The 18,365-nt window shown below is 41.8% G+C and overlaps 3 protein-coding genes across 6 annotated transcripts; 1 reads left to right on the top strand and 2 right to left on the bottom strand.

The window, feature by feature from the left end:
- Positions 1-1,268: 1,268 nt before the first annotated feature.
- Positions 1,269-4,664, bottom strand: odad4 (outer dynein arm docking complex subunit 4; the record flags this gene model as incomplete). The annotated part of the gene is made up of 11 exons (XM_079282504.1): positions 1,269-1,304; positions 1,400-1,500; positions 1,664-1,860; positions 2,044-2,130; positions 2,218-2,425; positions 2,501-2,725; positions 2,894-3,044; positions 3,279-3,337; positions 3,437-3,590; positions 3,731-3,862; positions 4,527-4,664. 11 exons carry the CDS (start codon positions 4,662-4,664, stop codon positions 1,269-1,271), a joined length of 1,488 nt encoding a protein of 495 aa, XP_079138630.1.
- A 393-nt stretch (positions 4,665-5,057) lies between these two features.
- Positions 5,058-12,731, bottom strand: dnajc7 (DnaJ (Hsp40) homolog, subfamily C, member 7). 2 transcript variants are annotated; one of them, XM_079281010.1, is made up of 14 exons: positions 12,643-12,731; positions 10,347-10,435; positions 10,086-10,210; positions 9,399-9,512; positions 9,016-9,090; positions 8,801-8,919; positions 8,186-8,339; positions 7,836-8,000; positions 7,327-7,418; positions 7,142-7,215; positions 6,897-7,043; positions 6,643-6,795; positions 6,471-6,533; positions 5,058-6,390 (listed from the first exon to the last, which is right to left on the bottom strand). In XM_079281010.1, the coding sequence occupies exons 1-14, from the start codon at positions 12,714-12,716 to the stop codon at positions 6,353-6,355; spliced, it is 1,482 nt and encodes a 493-aa protein (XP_079137136.1). In that variant the 5' UTR covers positions 12,717-12,731; the 3' UTR covers positions 5,058-6,352. The 2 variants fall into 2 exon arrangements, with proteins under 2 accessions (XP_079137136.1, XP_079137137.1); XM_079281011.1 differs by having other exon boundaries at positions 8,801-8,940; positions 12,643-12,709.
- A 47-nt stretch (positions 12,732-12,778) lies between these two features.
- On the top strand, positions 12,779-15,678 carry nkiras2 (NFKB inhibitor interacting Ras-like 2). Of its 3 annotated transcripts, none has more exons than XM_079281811.1 (4): positions 12,779-12,821; positions 13,286-13,412; positions 14,194-14,435; positions 14,546-15,678. In XM_079281811.1, the coding sequence occupies exons 2-4, from the start codon at positions 13,319-13,321 to the stop codon at positions 14,786-14,788; spliced, it is 579 nt and encodes a 192-aa protein (XP_079137937.1). In that variant the 5' UTR covers positions 12,779-12,821; positions 13,286-13,318; the 3' UTR covers positions 14,789-15,678. The 3 variants fall into 3 exon arrangements, with proteins under 3 accessions (XP_079137937.1, XP_079137939.1, XP_079137938.1); XM_079281813.1 differs by having other exon boundaries at positions 12,783-12,797; XM_079281812.1 differs by having other exon boundaries at positions 12,783-12,917.
- The last annotated feature ends 2,687 nt before the right edge of the window (positions 15,679-18,365 follow it).

Genomic DNA, 18,365 nt, shown 5'->3' with positions numbered 1-18,365 from the left:
GTATATATGTTGATGTACATCTGCACGAACATCAATACAGATTTTTAATTCTGTTTATTTCCCATTTTTCAGTTCACACTTCATGTATTTGTATTAATCCGTAATACATTAATACTATTATGACACTCTTATCTGCAAATGAGGCCTCACAGACAAAGAGTAACACGACTACAGTGGTTTAAATATATACAGCAATGTATCGGCAGACGTTTCCTCAAGATTAACGAAGACTTCTGTTTCGTTACATGACCAAACTACTACTGTACTTTGTTTTACATTCCTTATCAACATTTCAGACAAAAGGAGGTGCCATCGACATGCAGACTCTCCCCTCAGGTCAGGTAGCACGACACAGTGCCTACCCCAGGTCAACTGTTTAAGGTCCAGACCTGCCTCACTTATTAGTGCAGTAACTCAACGCTCAGTCTCCAAGGATGAAGAGGCAATGACCATTATTTGTACTTCTCCTGTCTGTGATCTACAGACAAACCATATCCACCGACATTAGGACTCATAGTTCCAGCGTAGACAGGGCAGTATAACTCATAGTTCCAGCGTAGACAGGGCAGTATAACTCATCCTCTGTATGCAAAGTACACCATGTGAGCCTGGTGACAGATGTAATAAAGATGTGAAAAGGGGAAGTTCACTGCAGCAAGTACAGCTCTGTGTTTAAATGAAAAGGCTAAAGGACTTCATGGTTGGCAGGCTGCAGTGTGCAAACCTAGTGTGATAAGATTCCTCTCTGTTTTGCATATTAAGTAATGCATTTTTATAGGTAATAGATGTTTGAGTTTTTCATAGAAGTCTGACAACAATGCAGCCTCACAAATAGTTTTGGACTGTAATTGAAAATAGTGGCAATGCTGTAAAAATAAAAGGAGGCAGGCCAGATATAGAGCTTTAAAACACTTCCCCATATACATGTTTTTATTTCAGAGAACATACACATAAATAGAGAACAACTTTCTAGAATGAGACCAACGCTCCCGGTATTAATTACACAGTATGATCTGATATGTAACAGCCTGAAATCCAGGGCATGGTTTATATTTGAGTTTCATACTGGACTGTTTATGTTTTGACCTTTGAGAAGTTACGAATCAAAAACATACGTAAAGGCCTACATGCAGAATACTGGGTCTTATTCATCAGTGTGGGAGATGACTTGTACTGCTCTCTTTTCATTTGAGGATTGTTGTCTTCTGAAGGTCTTTTTTTTCTCAATCAGCACTTTGAAGCACCATAACTCTTGACTGATGACATCCTCACTGTGGTAGGTGCTGCTTTGCCTCATCCAGGGCCTGAAAGCACAATGATGAATGTCAGCGATAAAACAATATCTTCAGCCGGAACTGAAGCGATGGTGAAGGGAAGCATGTGACAGCAGTGAGGGGACCTTCTGAATGACGTTCACGGCAGAGTCGGCATCTTGCAGTTTGGCCTGGGTCAAGGCTCTCTCAAAGTGGGACACACAGGATTCAAAGTTTCCTAGTTTCACTGAGATGAAACAGAAGGGAATTGAGCAGAGATCAGGTCCGTATTTTCGTACAACGACAACAGCACCGTGAATCGAAATGGTTTTAAAAAGTTAAATATCTAGCACATGAGCTGACAAGTCACAGAAACTGATTTTGTAAATATAAGAAAGATAAATAATTACAATCGGATTGTGCCACCAAAACATTGGCATTCATCTGCCACTTTTCATCAGCAATATCATCGGCCGCAGCAACTGAATGCACGGCATAGTCTCTGGCTTCTTTGTGGCGATTGAGTTTGAGGTAACACCAACCAATCTCATGAAACAACCAGGTCTGCTCCAAACCGCCACGGGCCAAAGGAATCTTCTCCTCCCAGCTGAAATGAAAACATACAGAGAAAGCACAATGAAATGTCAATAAACCAATTTACAGTGTCACACCTCGATGTAAAAGAGTGCTCGTTAAGAGAGGGAAGTGACTGTACAGGACAGCCATCAAAATAAAGCACAGCAATATCATAAATGACACAAGTGAATCTGTTATACCAGTATGTACTTACAACTCAAGGGCCTGTGTGAACTGTCCAACTTGAGCATAAACCCGCCCAATGTTGCCCAGAGCCCTGGACATTGCATCTGGGAGTTTGCTGTGGATAAGAAGAATAACTGAACATTTGATCTATTGTTGTAAAACACATTCACGACTATTGTGTCATTTCTTTTTTAATTCTCACCACTGTTTAGCCAACTCCAAGTCTTTTTGATGATGTTCTAAAGCTTTGTCCATGTCGCCCAGGTCGATCAAGGCATTCCCAATGCAACTGTGCAGGCTGCCCAAAACGTCCTTCTTACTCTGCATCTCTTCCTCTGACCAGCGCTGCACTATCTTCATGACGTCTTCTGCCTTCTTGAGACTACCTTCTGCATTTCCAGATGTGAACTCTATGACGACAAAACATACGGTGAGCTTTCTTCGAGGCTATAAAGGAAAGCGGTTCGGCCAGGCGCCTGGCTTACCTGCGTCAATGTCATCCAGGCTCTTCAACAGAAACTGAGTGGGTTCAGAGGGCGCTCCGTGACGGGGCTCGCTACATTTGTCCTGCCTTAGCTTACGCTCCTTCTCCTGTGCACCGAGAGGTTTCTCCTGGGTCCAGAACTCGTTGCAAGAGTCGAGGCATGAGAGGCATCCCTGAATGACGTCGTGCAGCTGTTCCCCTCCTTTCGTCTTTCCTTTCACCAAATCTGCAGATCAACATGCATCCATTTTAAATGTTAAGCATTTTAAAGGTGAAAACAAAACATCACAGGAGGTGGGACTGGAGTAACCTGTAGAATGACATTTGAAGCTATACAGTGTACTAAGTGAACGATGCAGAGACTCAAACAACACAAGGTGGAATGAAATAGTACCTTCATCTTTAAGCAGGCTTTCTAGATATTTCTTGTCGGTGTAAAACTCTCCCAGCAGATGCTTGGTTGTCCTCTCACTCTTGGGGGTCTTTTGGGTCTGCTGTTTTTTCTTCACTGTCAGATGCTGAATAGCAGCAATTGGCTGTGCCCTCTTTACCCGCCGGTCATTGAGAAACACAATAGTATGGACCAGAAGGAAGGCCAAGGGTTGAAGTTTGTACACAGACAACTTTACAATCTAGAGAAGTAATCCTTTGCCATCGGGTCTTTTTTTCCTGTACAAGATTGATGTTTGTGATGTGTACAATTATTGTTACAGCGGCTTTATCGCCAACATTTCCTGTTAAATAATGGGTTATTAAAGGGGAACACAAGAAAGACTCACCTCGTATTTTTGGAGAAATGACAAGTCTCCCTTAACCTTCAGTTTTACAGAGGAAGGCCCTACAAAGATGCCAGAGAGGAACACATGGTTTTAGGTGTGAGGAGGGTTTTCATATTTTGTGACTATAATTTAGAGTAAATCACAAAATAATGACTTACTGCCAACAGAGTTTTCTATAACCTCTTGTGCTTTCTGGATACCCAGTCTGAACTCCTGCATTTGTGGACGTAACCTTTGTCCTCTGTGGTAGAACACCAGCGCAAATTCAAATTCTCCCATGTAGTACAAGGCCTCTGCCTTCTGGTACAATCCCTAAAAAACATGTTAAATGTTTATACGCTTCACTTTTCATATATTCTCCTATATTTAAATGAGGTGCTGACTGTTATTTATCATATGAAAGACATGTTTTATTTTTTAACAGAGACAGGCTTGAACATTTCTGTAATTACCTCGTAGAATGACGTGTCCGCTTTGAGTGAAGCCTCTGCATCGTTTAAAGCACTTTCAGGTTGCCCCATCTTCAGGTAACATTTGGATCGGCTAACAAAGCAAGTCTTGTCATCAGGCTTTAGAGTCAGTGCCTAAACAAAGACCAAAAGCAAGTCATGCTTTCAAAAGACACAGAGCAGTTTCTGTCATCAAGGCATCTATGAGGCATCCTAAACATGGTCGGTCTATTATTTTATACTGGAGAGGATCTTCTCTGAACTACAGTATGATGCTATTTCAAAGATCCAGTGTATTTTTGAGGACAAAAAGCCAGATTTCCAATTCACTAAAATGCATTTTTTTTTCCAGCCATGCTGTAGTTATTCATTTTCAATGTTTAAATCTGATCCGTTTTTTGGACACTGGAATATTCTTTCCTATAATTTCTGAGATAGTTCTAGAAATATCTGTCCACAACCCTAGATCATATGTAAAATATCTGCATTTTCTGTACCTGCATTTGTTCAGCTTTGTTTTGCTGTTCTGTCTATTTCTGTGTCCATTGACAAAAAAAATGCAAAATCCGCAGTCAAATTCCGTTTATGTAGCTACACACACAGCTGACTAGGTTAGTGAGGTAGTTGACCTGTAAAGCTGATTCTGAAGTTATCTTGACACCCTTGGATAAAGTATTGTTATTCCAAAATGCTCTGTAGCTATCACCACTGTGACAAGCTTCAGTTTAGTGCAACGTGCAAAGCCTAGGTAGCTGACGTGAACCATTCGTCGCTACGCTACGTAAATAACGTAACTCACCGTTGTGTAGCTTCTTACAGCCTTTTTATACTCTCCCTTGATGTAGAACCAGTCCCCGTCGGCCATCCAAGTGGAGAATGCGCCGTTCGGCTTTTGACCATTTTCTTGATTTGCATGATCTTCGTCCGTGTCTGACATTTCTATGCAAACATTTGTGTCATAACGCTGGCAGAGACTTTTACTTTACTAGTCATCCAAACACATCAACGTCTCCGGTCAACTGGTATCCTAGCAACAACACTAACATAACCAAGAGCGAGAAACAGCGCCATCTTGTGCTCGACCCGCGTAACAACGCTCCATTTATTGGTTTAATGCAGCACAAAAAAACAATGTTTCCGATTTGACCATGTATTTGTTTTTGATATGATCAAATACCATTCATGTTGACAGAAACTTTAAAGTAGATTAGAGTGTTTTTAGCTTCTGTAGTGAGTAATTCCACAGTGGAGTGGATATATTTGAGCAGCCTAAAGTTACAAGACTCCTTCACTATGCCACCACAACAAAAGAAAGAAAACACAATTTAGGGGAAACCCAGAGGAGGCCAACTTTATTGACTTGGCTGGTACTTTAAGGATAAAGAGAGGATGGTTTCACCATAAGGGCAAAAACAATAAGAGCAAAGATGAAGACGCTTTTCTTTTCTTCATGAAGTCCACCAAGAGAACAACAAACTCATCAGGAAGTAAACTGAACATAACCACGTATCCATCACCCTATGACTTGGACAATAGCAAACACGTCTAATTTGCATTAACTTAAATTAGACCGCTTGCATTAGTCAAGGAACACATAAAGCATAATCTATTTCTGCACAATATTGCATGCAGACCGAGCAAAAAAAATATTATCTTCCCGAATTTGTGTCCAAGGATGCGAATCATCAGTGTCTCTCTCAAACTCTCAAATAACAGAAAGGTGTCGTCATCTTACACAGATGGTTCTCTATCAGACAGCAAATTTACAATAAATATACATATCAAAATAAAAATAAAAAGAATGGAAAAGAAACTATCATCACAAATCAACACTTTACATTCCGGTAAAATGTACAATGCAGCAATCTGTGAATGGCAACATCAAACACAAAACCTGTGACAACAAGAGGGAGGACTTTGCTGGCAACAAAGCCAGCACAGTTGCCTCCACCGCCATCTTTCTAATGTGCTTCAGCTGTAGTGTAAGTGGAGCTCTAGGCTCCAGCCTCCAAGCTGTGACTTTAAAAAAAAACAACAGAAAGTGCTCCTGTTGGCTTATGAAAAGGAGGCAGTTTTCAGTGTGAATTCGTAGCAGCCAACTGTCTGTCTGACATGTTCTTCAAAAGGGGGACGGTGCCACTTGCTAAGGGATCAAAAATCATTCAGCAAGTTATTAACCGTCATGCAGAGAACGCCCCCTCAGCAGCAAGTTGAGGCGAGGCGGATAATAGCTTGCTCAATGCTCAGTTGCATCTCAAGAGTCCCTTCCTGCATGGATCGCTAAAAGCTCTGATACAATAGCTGCGCAAGTCGCTGCTATGTCAAAACAATCCAGATAATATTTGGACCAGTGTTGCAAGCCATTACTGACTTTAAAGTTTGTTTCATTCTGAAAGGAAGAAAACCAAATCCAAAACCAGTAACACTATTGCAACTCAGTCTGTGCCGTCCTGGAGTCCTTGCTAATAAAACATTAGTTGCATGTGGTCATTGGGTTCATTCAGTCAATGGCATAGACAGGAATCTTGACTTGCAATCAGTCATTAAATATGGATGGCGGGTCGGAGGGCTGACATTGTTGAAACGTCCTGGTGTAGTAACGGTTTAGGCCGACAAATCCTCCAGCTAACCAAACTGGAAGAAGAAATTCCCTGGTCCAGATGCTGAAACAAACAACAAACAAGTCAATAACTGGTGTATTTAAAAATGTCAACGTCATTGAACTTAATTTCTCAGACATTACCTTCAAAACTAAAACCTCCTGGGCCACCGAAGAACGCCTTGAAAATGTTGTTGGCATCAAAATCTGGTGGAGACGAAAAATGCAAGTAAGAATCAACATCAACACAGAACTTTCCAGCCAGATTCTCACCATTAAAACAGCTGTTTTATAATAAAAATGTCCAGGTGCTCACCTCCCATGTTCATGCCTTCCTCCTCCAGATCCTGACCGCTGTCATAGCGAGACTTCTTCTTCGGGTCCGAAAGCACGCTGAAAGCCTCGCCCACCTCCTTAAACTTCTTCTCCTCTTCCTTCTGCAGCTCAGGAGTAGCTCCGCTGTGACGATCTGACGGGAGGTAAACGTGGGACAGAACAGTACAAAGGTTATTTGGGCAGAGGAAAAAAACTGTGTGTAGTATTAAGTGGATTTTCTGTTAAGTTAAGCACCTGGGTGATGTAAAAGCGCCCGTTTGCGGTAAGCTTTCTTGATCTCCTCTTCTGTGGCGTTCTTATTCACCCCAAGCACTTTGTAGTAATCTTTCCGCTTGCTTTTCTTCAGCTCCAGCTGGGCATGTTTCAGAAGGTGCTTGTGTTCTAGAGGGGGAGGGGGGGGGGGGGGGCAGGTTAACAAACAATAAGGCAGAATAAGGAGGAAAAATCCGTGCTGCACCACGGAGCAGTCTGATTCTCACCTTTTGTCTTCTCCGTCTGGTAAACCTTCTCGTAATCTCGCACTGCCTCTTCATACTGCTCTGTGTCCATGTAGCTGCAAGCACAGCATGAACAAGTCTGTTTTTGTTTCTCTACCCAGTTTGAACATATGGAACAGAACGTACCGTCTCTATCAACAAACAAAGCTAGAAGTCCTGGGACGTACCACTGTGCCCTCCGTAAATAGGCCTTAATGTAGGTCTCATCCAGTTTAATGGCCTTCGTGCAGTCTTCAATGGCCTGTTCTAGTTTCTTCAGCTTTCAAAGAAACAGAAGAAAAACACTGTAACCATGTGAGGTGGAGACAGAGAGAGAAGTAGTGACTCAGTTCCCAATAAGGCAAAAACACATTATACCGCCAGAGGGATAGAATGTGAACTTTACCCATCTGACTCAACTGAATGAATGTGTGTGTGTGTTATGCATGGGGTATGACTTTTATATTAATTATGAATTCATAGGTTGTATTTGTTTGTGTTCCTGTCCTTCATCTAACAAGCTTGAGTCACTTTTTCCTCTTCGGTATGTAGTCGGTCTCCTTTGCAACATCTTCTGATCTAACTTACTCATTTACTGAATACAAGTGTCCTTGCTAAGATTCATTTTGCAGCTGACCGGCCCAAACAACCTGATGTTGATGCACTAGTGTGCATGTCTCCTGTGCGTGCTCCTCACCTTAGAGCCCACAGTGGCACGATTACAGAACAGCTTGGCGTTGGTCTTGATGTTGTTGGGGTCTATTGTTAGTGCTTCAGAGTACAGCTCGTAGGCTGCCTCAAAGTTTCCCTCCTTGAACGCCTTGTTCCCCTCTTCCTTCTTGGCTTTTAGTGCTTTGGCATCCTGGAAAGACAACACATAAATATATATATATATATAAGACAATCTTAAAAAGCTACTCTGTGCTACCATACCAGCATTGCTCATCAGACTGACAGACTATACCCAATCAGAATAATGGTAATGTAATGTAATGGTCGTATTTAGTTAATTTGATCTCTAAAGCTCCTTCCTACTGAATGACTCACTCTGCATGCGAGCCGAGCCTTGTCGTGGTCCGGAGCCATGCGCAGGGCCTGGACGAAGAACTGGACCGCCTTGTCAATGCAGTCCTCATAATACAGACAGAGACCGCGCACGTACAGCGCATCTGCATTCGTAGAGTCCATCCGCAGAATATCACTGAACAGGAACCAATCATACAATTGTATGTTAAGTGAAAGCATACATATATATATATAAAAAAGTATAGTTTACATCTGAAAATTGCAATAAACTGTTATAGTATGTTTCCTCGGAGAGACGAGACATATTACAAGGATGCAGCGGTGTAGCAGCAACTGTCGGTAAATAGGAAAACAGACACATTCCGTAATAGAAGCAGAGCACCAGTCAAAGGGTTTTACTTCTTTAAATTTAAGTTTTTAGAATCTGACCTCTCTGAAAACAGAGCAGGAGCCCCACAGTTCCTGCCGGCACCCCTCTAACATGTCGTAATCAGAGCCGCGTCAAGTTGGTCCGGCATGCTACGACACATGTGCAACACCCCCTCGTTATTATTCCCCTGCACTCATTGTGACAAATTCCGATAATCTAAATGAAATAAGTGAGCCACCAAGTACTCTTCAAATATGCCGTCTCACCTGGCTACAGACTGAGCCTCTGGGTAGCGTCCCAGCAGGGCTAAGCACTCGGCCTTCAGTATCTTGAACCTGTGACAGGCTGCGGCAGCCTCCAAGACCCGGTCCATGCAAAAAACAACCTGGAGACAACCACAGCACACCTGAAGTCTGTGTTGCTTAACGTGTCGGTTGCTGCTGACTCATCACATAAAGTTGTAACCGCTGCGTAAGCTTACCATCCTGAAGTCCCTCTTCTCAAATCCAATCTCGGCCATTCTCTCATATTCAAGGATTGATTCAGCGTTCTTCAGCTGAAAAGGAATTTGTGGTGTTTAGAGACAATTTTCAAAGACTTGTAGTCATAACAATGGCCTCTCTTCTGTGCCATGCTTGTAAAACTAGGTCAACAGAAGCAGCAGTACTTCTGTGAAGAACCTAAAACTTGCGTCCTGGCTTTGTCATTGAGAATTAACAGTAACTCCAGTTGATCTCCTCTTAAACCGCTATCCGTATCAGACTACTCCCGCTTTATTTGCACCAGCGTGGCCAAAGCTTGACAGTGGGTAATCATTTCCAAATGGTCACATCATGCTCTTTAATCTAACGGAGGCCGACTCACCTCCTGCTGGGCCTGGCTGCTGTCAGGCTCCAGCTCCAGAACCCTCTGGAAACAGCGGCTCGCAGCCATAGCGTTGCCAAGAGACAGGTGGCATTTGCCCTCTCGCAGATGGCCCTGTGGGTAAAAAGACTTACAGTTCACTTGCTTAAGAGATGACGTCACTCAATTCCCTGGTTGAAAGCAGCCGGGCACTGTGTACCAAAAACTAAACCACGGCTGGCTCTAACTTAAGCATTTGTTATGCGACACACCTTTTATCCCTCCCAGGTACCCACTGGACTACTGTTGAGGAGCCACATCGCTCTATAAACAAATGTATACGTCTATAAAACTTCTCATTCCTCCATTTGAACAGGCACATAGCTCTACGATAAACAACGACACTCCAAGATAAAAAAAAACAACCTTTCAAGTTCATTTTTCTTTCTTTCTAAATTATGAAGAAAATGCTTTTTTTTTACACATATTATTGCTAAATTAAACACACACAGCCCTCCCCTTCTCTAGGCACTGTCCACAGCATTCTGGAAATCATTTAGCAAAGCATTAGCACAAGTCGGCTGAGGGAAATTGCAGATTGCAGACGACAGAATACTCAACAATGTTAAGACATGACGAGAGCAGGTTTTTCCCTTGGATGTGTTCTTAGAATTAAATCTATAAATGGGTTGTTTTACCACAATCTACCTTCATGAAGTCGTTATCTAGTCGCACCGCTTGCTGGGAATCCTCTAACGCCTCTCTGTACCGATACAACATCATTAGCGTGGCTGCCCGGTTTCCATAGTAACTTGCATTCTTCGGACACATGTCTGCATAACAAACAAGTTATTGACATCCTATCAAGGACAGACAGAATTCACACGTTTATTTCTTGTCCAAACAGGAAATCAACACAATCCCATCGACTAACAAAGAGGACGACTCGTATTATTAGGTGATAATTACCTATGGCCTTGGTGTAATAACTGAATGCTTCTGCATAATCCTTCTTGATATAAAAGGCATTGCCTTGCTCTTTGAAGCCCTCCGCTTCCCTGTGTACAAAAAAACAAGGCAAATATCGGACAAGACTGAGGTGAGGGTGGTGATGGACAGAGCATGATTATACAGGCGTGTGTGGTGGTCAACTGGCGGGGTTTGTTTCACAGATTACTAAACTTCTTGTCCGCAAAATAAATCTTTAAAAAAGGTGCAATGTGAAAGATCTGACCACATGCTCCACACTAACAGGGTCAGCATTTCACCTCTCCTACTGCACCCATACAATATAAATGCAGTCATCAGGTATAATCAAGCAGGTTAAACTATGAATAACAATGCTGTCTCATTCTCTTCACATGTGGTTTTGTCCGATAGTTAATGTTAGCTATCTGTGTGTTTGTACCAGTAACCCGGCGCTGTACGGTCCGTACAGAATAGTTTGTCCAATAGACAAAATAGTTTGTCGATTGGATTAAATCCAAAGTGGCATATATGAGATAGCGACTCGTATTTTCGTTTCAGTCTCCGGGAGGACAGTGGGCGGACCTCCAGTTAGCGGTTGTAGCATCTCCAAGTCAGCCGGCGCAAACTCCACTCAGAGTCCACCACTTCATCATCTATAACGGTGATGCAAGTCTGGTAAACAATGGACATCCCTGAAGAAAACTTTATTGTGTTATCTTTCTGACACTTTCCCCTGCTTTGACTCAGGCTCTTTTTCAGGATAAATGGGCACAGTCCACATATCAATTAATTAAATTAAATGGAAGCTCCATTGATGATGTTTTTTTTTCACTCAACACATAACAGCTTAACTCAGTGTGAACATACTCAGAGCTAATTGAACTAACTCTGATCAGCTGTTCTGGAAATAAAAACTCAGAGTTACCCATCACAGGGTTTGTCAACTCGGGGTTCAGGGTTAGGATCAGAGTTTAGGTTCGTTCAAGATGAGAGCAGGCTGCAGCAGCGGGGGGCGTCAACAAGAACCTGGGGTCAAGTTGTTCAGGTTTCAGTCGCCTTCAAAGAATACACAGGAAGTCAAAGAAACAGTTACATCCTGTTAGATCCGATCTGTAGACTACTTCTAGTTTGCAGACCACGATTGGATTTATTCATGTTTGTTTGTAAATATATATTTATGTGGAAACTTGCATGTATCTGCATTGTATGCTATCTTTTGTTCTTTTCTGCCTGTTCAACAATTTGATATGTGTTGTATAAATAAGCTTTATTGTTATTATCAATCACAAGATAAGTCTTTAGATTAAACCCTCATTGCACAACATGATACTAATAGTCAACAATCTAGCGTTAAGTATTACAATTACACAAAATAGGATTTTCTACAAAACGTGGTGTTTGTTGTCAAATCTAGGAGCCAATCAGCTCTTTGATACGGCGACAGCCAGGCGTTTCCCATCATGCATTGGGGTCATGCAGTCGGTGGAGAGCAACTGCGGCACCTGGCTCTAAAAACTGCGGCTGCCTCGCTCTCCTGAGGTAATCATTGACCACGTGTGCATGACGTCAGAGCAAGTCGGACCCAAATGTAACCGGGATGCATTGCGCAGTGATCGATTCTGCGCAGGACTGGCTCATCTCCAACGAGCCTTTTTTGTTAAACCTGCTTTCCGAAAAGGGCCCATGTCGTGGAGGTGAAATGCTGCCCCCTATTACTTTTGAAGCATGTGAAGCACTGCCCCTTTAAACTGTAAGACCGTTAAGTGTGAGCATCCCATTCATAATCCTGAGTAAAGAGAGCATGTCCAGGAATGTGACGGACATTCCCGCTAAACATAGAAAGAGCCAAACCAGCAGGGCAGAAGTGCCTACTACAGTCAAACACGAAGCTATTTAGTGACGCGGAGCCAGGAATATATGACACCATGGCGTGGGCCACTGCCCGTTACTTTTTTTGGAAGTCTGTCATGTTTTACACCACGACCACACATTCAGCGAATGGTGTCATCAACTAGCTAACGTTAGTTATCCAGATAGGATGTCATTGGGAACATCGTAATAATGTAAACGCTGTATTCTTTGTAGGTAACAGCATATTTAACCCAGCAATCCAGTGCATGAGTTAGCTAAGAGGCAGAATGTAGCTACCCAGCGGTGAAGCGCTAGTTACTAGCGCTCATAATGCGAAGTACGAAGAAAATGAACACATGACGGACTTTATATGAGACATTTCCGTAAGACGCATCGGTACCGCTGTATTTCTGCCAATGACAACATAGCCTTAATTAGTTTTTACCTTTCTAATTCTTCGTCACTGAGCAGTTCCATGTCAGGGTCGATGTTCACATCATCACAGCTATCCGACTCCATTTTGCCGTCAATGGGTAGGGGCGGGGCCATTTACTGCAGTCGTGACGTCCACTGTAAACAGGAAGTAGACAGCTAAATTAGGTAGGAAGAGCAATCTACTCGCAAGTAAGATTCTCGTAGCTATTAGCGGTTAACGTTACATATCTCGCTGCTGGCAGCTAATATCAACGTATACATTTAGAAGACACAACTTTTACTCCGGTTAGTCAGTTTCAGATAACATTAGCTACTTGGTATGCGCTATCGTGGCTCTGTCTCTCACCGAAAGCTAATGCTAAGCTATTTGTTAATATCATAGATTGGAGACGTAAACATAATCTGCCAACGCTAGCTAGTTTCAATTATATATCAGCATGACTAACGTAACATGACATTTTGTATATGTTTGCTATCTTTACTTGCTCCAAGTTATTAATTATTTATAACATAAGCATGTTTTGCAATGCTGTCACTCAAAACGCATGTGTAGTACATGCTATGCTAATTATTATGTAATGACATAATAGCGTAAAATAACGTAACGTGTAATACATGATTTGTAACAGTTTCCCATCTGTGTGTCTTCTCAGAAAAACAGATTACCGTGAACTGACCTGATAGTCATGGGCAAGAGCTGTAAGGTGGTGGTGTGTGGCCAGGCTGCAGTCGGCAAAACGGCTGTATTGGAACAACTACTGTATGCTAATCATGTTGCAGGTATACCTTCTTTTGCCTTAAAGAATGACGACTTTCCATTTATTAGTTAAAATAAGACCATCGGCCTGTCTTTGATGCACTGTACATTCTCAGATTTATATTCTATATGCATGTTATTGTTATAGTATTTATTATATAATCTCTTTCATATTTGTATCGTTTGTATTTTCGGTTCTATACTTCTTTCTGTTCTTGACCGTTGCAATACTTTGCCTGTACTTTTATTTCCTCTTGCCATGTTTACTGCATGCATCAGACACCAAGGAAATTTGAATAATATGCTTGGCAATAAACTTCTGATTCTGATTGAAATGTTAAGTTTGATTGCCATTCATTCTTGCTGATATACTGGTGCATTTAAGGCTATTTAATAACACATGCACTCTGTAATTCTTTGGAAAGAGCAATTGAACAAGCATAATATATTATGTAAATTACAGTATAACTTGCTCATGAAAGCAGAACCAGAGAGGCACTTGTAGGAGAAGCCGGAACTTACTATGAACAGAGCTGATTGCATAAATAACACGACATAGAGCTCGTGTAAGAATAAAGTATCATGACTGCAGTTTGTAACCTCGGCCTAAGACTCTCATGTGTAATGTTGAACAGATTCCTTGCATATGTTTTCTTCTACTGACACCCAGTCATACTCAATATATTGCGATTTGTTTCAAGTTACTATAAGTGCTCACTTATAATGTGTTGATTACAAGCATTTTATTAATACCTCTGCGGTATATCACACCATACGTACTTGTCTTTGTTTGTCCACGGTTAGGTTCAGAGCCCATGGAGACCCTGGAGGATATCTACATCGGCTCTATAGAAACTGACCGTGGCACACGAGAGCAGGTTCGCTTCTACGACACCCGCGGCCTTCGGGATGGGATGGAGTTTCCTCGACATTACTACACTTTTGCAGATGGCTTTGTTCTCGTCTACAGCATTGACAGTAAAGAGTCCTTTAAGCGGATGGAGGCCCTCAAGAAGGACATCGACCGCCACAGGGACAAGAAAGAGGTGAGGACTGAACCCATTTATATGCTTGGGAAGGTTAATTTGATGCTGATGTGGACTGAGCTAGAGATTACTTCGACGTGGGTGTCTAACCTCGTGATTCTGATCCACAGGTGACCATTGTTGTGCTGGGTAACAAGCTGGACAAGCCGGACGAGAGGAGAGTCGACCCCAATATGGCACAGAACTGGGCGAAGAATGAGAAGGTGCGTCTGTGGGAGGTGTCGGTGGTGGACCGGCGCACTCTGATCGAACCCTTTGTCTACCTGGCCAGCAAAATGACCCAGCCACAGAGCAAGTCCACGTTCCCTCTCAGTCGCAATAAGAATAAGGGCAGTGGTTCTACAGACAGCTGAATGACCAAACACTGTCTATTAAAGGGAACTTAGGTTCACTAACAACTACTGTATTTTGATATTACGAAGGATTGAGGTAGTAAGAGTTGGTGTGGAGAATGTGGCGAAGCGATGGTGAGAAAAGGCAGGAGGATGGTATGGATATTTATATACAGCGAGTACTGCTGGTATTGGTATCGCCTTCCATATTTGATGTTTTGGTGAAATACATACTACTTCAATTCTAAATGAGTAAACATTCTGATCTTTTATCAGCTAAGAAATTGAAGGATGCAAAGTGTTTTTGTCTGTCATTCCCATTTTATTGATCCATTAATGATGATGTACAGTAACTGTGAGATGTGTTACACTATATTTGTTCTTTGCTGAGATTCACTGTTGGGCGTCAGACAGTGAATGATTGACATTCCTTACCACATATTGCCTTCTGTACAGGCTCTAGAAATCAAATGAGATAGAATCGTTCAGCTGGGAGGCGGTTTCTGCTCAGGTGCTACTTTATTTCTGGTTGTGACACATGAAAGACATAGAGCAGTCTCGATGGTAAAATACCGTAGCGTTATCACCATGACTCATCATATAGTCAGTTACAGTCTCTGCTGAAGTTGAAGCTATTATTTACGACGCTGTAAAAACTCCAAAGTATTCATTAGCCGACCACTGAACTGTTTCTTCAAATCAAAATACGACCGATTCATGTTTGTTTGATTGAAAAAGGGGGAATTCTTTGGTATAGTCTTTTATTCTTTTCTTCATGTGTTGGTGCCTCAGGCTAGCAACACTGTGGCTATTTTTTGTGAATATCAAGCTTTTATGTATTAATATCTCAAAAAATGTGTTCTCTTGATATTTGTTTGCATGTTTTGTAAACAAAATAAAGATTTTTTTCTGTGCCTAACCAGAATTTGTGGTGGTGCTTAAATGAATGAAGTTATTGGATACAGCCGGCTTTGAATTCATCGTGGGAATTATTATGCATTTGGAAGTTTTGAGGCGTCACAAAAGCACACGTGTTAGAGTTGTGACCGGACAAGGAGAGATTTGGTTAACTGTCTCTGTGATTTGTATCCTTCCCAAACGTAAAAGGCAAGAAACAATTGGCATGTGACGGAAGAAAAACTCATATCCAGCATAAAAAGTTAAAATTTACCCAACCCCAATCCCAGATTGTCATGATTTCATTTACCTTGTAGTATGTTTGATGGCCAGTAGATGTCTCTGATCGTCCAGTAAAACAATGTGGATGTTCTCCTGCTGCTTTAAAGGATATATAACCTTGGGATGTCTGCACCAGGCTGTAGCTAATCTGTGTTAACTACGATCTTTAAAGAAGTGCTCGGATTTAACAAATGTAGTTGCATCTAATGTCAGCAATAAATGTGTTTGGCTTCACACCACTTTGACAACATTGTTGGTATAGGCTGGAGGTGTACAGTATAGGAGGGCCAATAACAGTCATGGAAAATAATATCAAATAAATTAAATGTTACATCGGTTATCACCACAGCTCTTTTCTAATACAAGTATTACAAATACTGATGTCACTGATGCTATTTGTAACAATCGCTCTAATAATTAGCTGCAAATACTGATATTAATAACGGTTTATTTATATTATCACGGTGATACTGTGTCTTGAGAATCACAACTGCCCTCCAGCTGAATTACCAGCGTCAAGCAGCAAGTACGTAAATAAAGGTGCACAAAACATTCCCAACTATCACACAGCTTTGTATTGAAATGCATTTCACGATGCAGGGGTATCTGATAATGAAGTCTGTAGTATTAATACAGATTAGCATTCGTGCTAACATGCCGATTGATATCATTGTATTTCATTCATAATAATCACTATAAATATCTGTAATATTGCCACTATGTGGTAACCCAAATTGACACCCCAATCTGCCGAATTAATGAGATGTTACATGTCATCTGACCATTTAGTTCCTCTGGGTTCAGCATTTTTAATGAATACCTTTTGTCCTTTGGGAGGATTTAAGGACAGTTTTCAAGGAAAAGCAGGTGTTGTAGCATTTTACTTCATCTTCCTTGAAAGAAAAACACAGATCGATAGATACTAATTCATTCATTCAAACTCAAACAGGAGAAGGTCAAATTGTCCACTGCCATACACGACGGTTGTCAGCGCACCTGATGACTTTTGATGCCAACAAAATATGGAGTGTACAAAAGTGAAATATGTATGACAAACATTATTCAGGAGAAAAGATCCCTTTCTGTGCCAGCGATTCACTGAAATGCCCCTAAACTGACACCTAAGGCATGAATGCAGTCGTATAGCACGTATCATGATCTGTGCACTCCAACTCTACACATTTTGCAATGCATAATCTCAAGGCAATTGGTTGAGAATGGTTGTTACTGGATCTTTAATTAAGTTGGCATTCTATATCCATCCATACAGGACAAATCATTGCATTGAACTTTAAGGCAGTGCAAACAATGTGGTTCAGACAAGGTCAGCGATGTTTAGGCAGAGGAAATGATCTGCTAGTCCCACACGGCCATGTTGACTGGAGAGGTTAATGCAAGATAATGAGAAAACCTCAAGTGGAACATTTATGGAATGATATTACACTCACCTTAGCTTCCCCAGAGGGTGCTATCATGTACCATCTCATTTCAATCATGTTCTTTTTAATGACTAGAATCGAGCCAGTGCACTGATGTAACTTCACTCAGAATTGGTTCAGTTATAGTCTCACGCATTTAGACTGCGACGGCACACAGGGGTGTTCAGTTTATGTCCCCGAGTTCCAACAGCGAGGAAGAGACTCCTGTGAGTTGTCAATACGATCTCTTGTCTTTCTGTGTAATGTCTCCATGTGCACATAAAAAAAAACAAAAAAACACCAGAAGATTCACAACACAAACTGTGAAATACACAGTGTGAGCGTGCCAGAGCGAGGGATCGATTTGTCACTTGCCTGTGTCATTTATGAACCTTCTGCTTCCTTCAGACGACACTGACCACAAAGGAGAAATCCACACTTGCTTGTCACAGTCACAGGGCAACAAGGCGACGCCCTTGTGTTGCTACCAGTAATCCCCTTTCACTGTTGCATGACATTGTCTCTCATGACTGCAGCTGAGCATCCAGCTCTCCCAGGGGGACGCATGAAATCGATAATGTTGTATCCTCCCTGGTTTTGTTTCTTGTGAAGAGGAAATAGACTCTATCTCCCTGGAAGCTGCTTGATGGACCCTCTTTTCACAGTCCTCATCATGAGGCGTCAGATGAAACAAAACAATTCCACACTGGAGTGAACACATACAGTCTAAACTGCAGTGCCCCCTGTTCTCTATCAGCGTGGGCTGGAAAGACCAACTGCCCTTAAGCCAGACGGATCATTTATCCTGAAAGCATAGCATGATTTAATCTGGCGTAAAGCATAAGGCATTCTGAAACATGCGGAAATGTGGATCTCGCTTCTAGTTTGTGCATTCTATGTTGCAAGAGCTTGATCCACGAGGACACATGGACACATTGTCTCCCACCAAACAATTTAAGATCAAGAAAGGACGAAATGAAGTGACTGTGGAAGCTGGAAAA

This window comes from Melanostigma gelatinosum, assembly GCF_949748355.1.
Source record: "Melanostigma gelatinosum genome assembly, chromosome: 13".
NCBI classification, from domain to species: Eukaryota; Metazoa; Chordata; class Actinopteri; order Perciformes; family Zoarcidae; genus Melanostigma; species Melanostigma gelatinosum.
The sequence above is the reverse complement of the archived record's forward strand: the minus strand, read 5'-3'. Positions and strand labels throughout refer to the sequence as shown.

Excerpts from the sequence above, each read along its gene's own strand:
- dnajc7 (XM_079281010.1), bottom strand. The coding sequence starts at position 12,716 with ATGGAGTCGGATAGCTGTGATGATGTGAACATCGACCCTGACATGGAA. Across the intron at positions 9,513-10,085 it reads TAGATAACGACTTCATGAAG|GGCCATCTGCGAGAGGGCAA; the intron begins GTAGATTGTGGT and ends TTTTACCCACAG. Across the intron at positions 6,534-6,642 it reads GGAAGGCATGAACATGGGAG|ATTTTGATGCCAACAACATT; the intron begins GTGAGCACCTGG and ends CGTCTCCACCAG.
- nkiras2 (XM_079281811.1), top strand. The coding sequence starts at position 13,319 with ATGGGCAAGAGCTGTAAGGTGGTGGTGTGTGGCCAGGCTGCAGTCGGC. Across the intron at positions 13,413-14,193 it reads GTATGCTAATCATGTTGCAG|GTTCAGAGCCCATGGAGACC; the intron begins GTATACCTTCTT and ends GTCCACGGTTAG. Across the intron at positions 14,436-14,545 it reads GCCACAGGGACAAGAAAGAG|GTGACCATTGTTGTGCTGGG; the intron begins GTGAGGACTGAA and ends TCTGATCCACAG.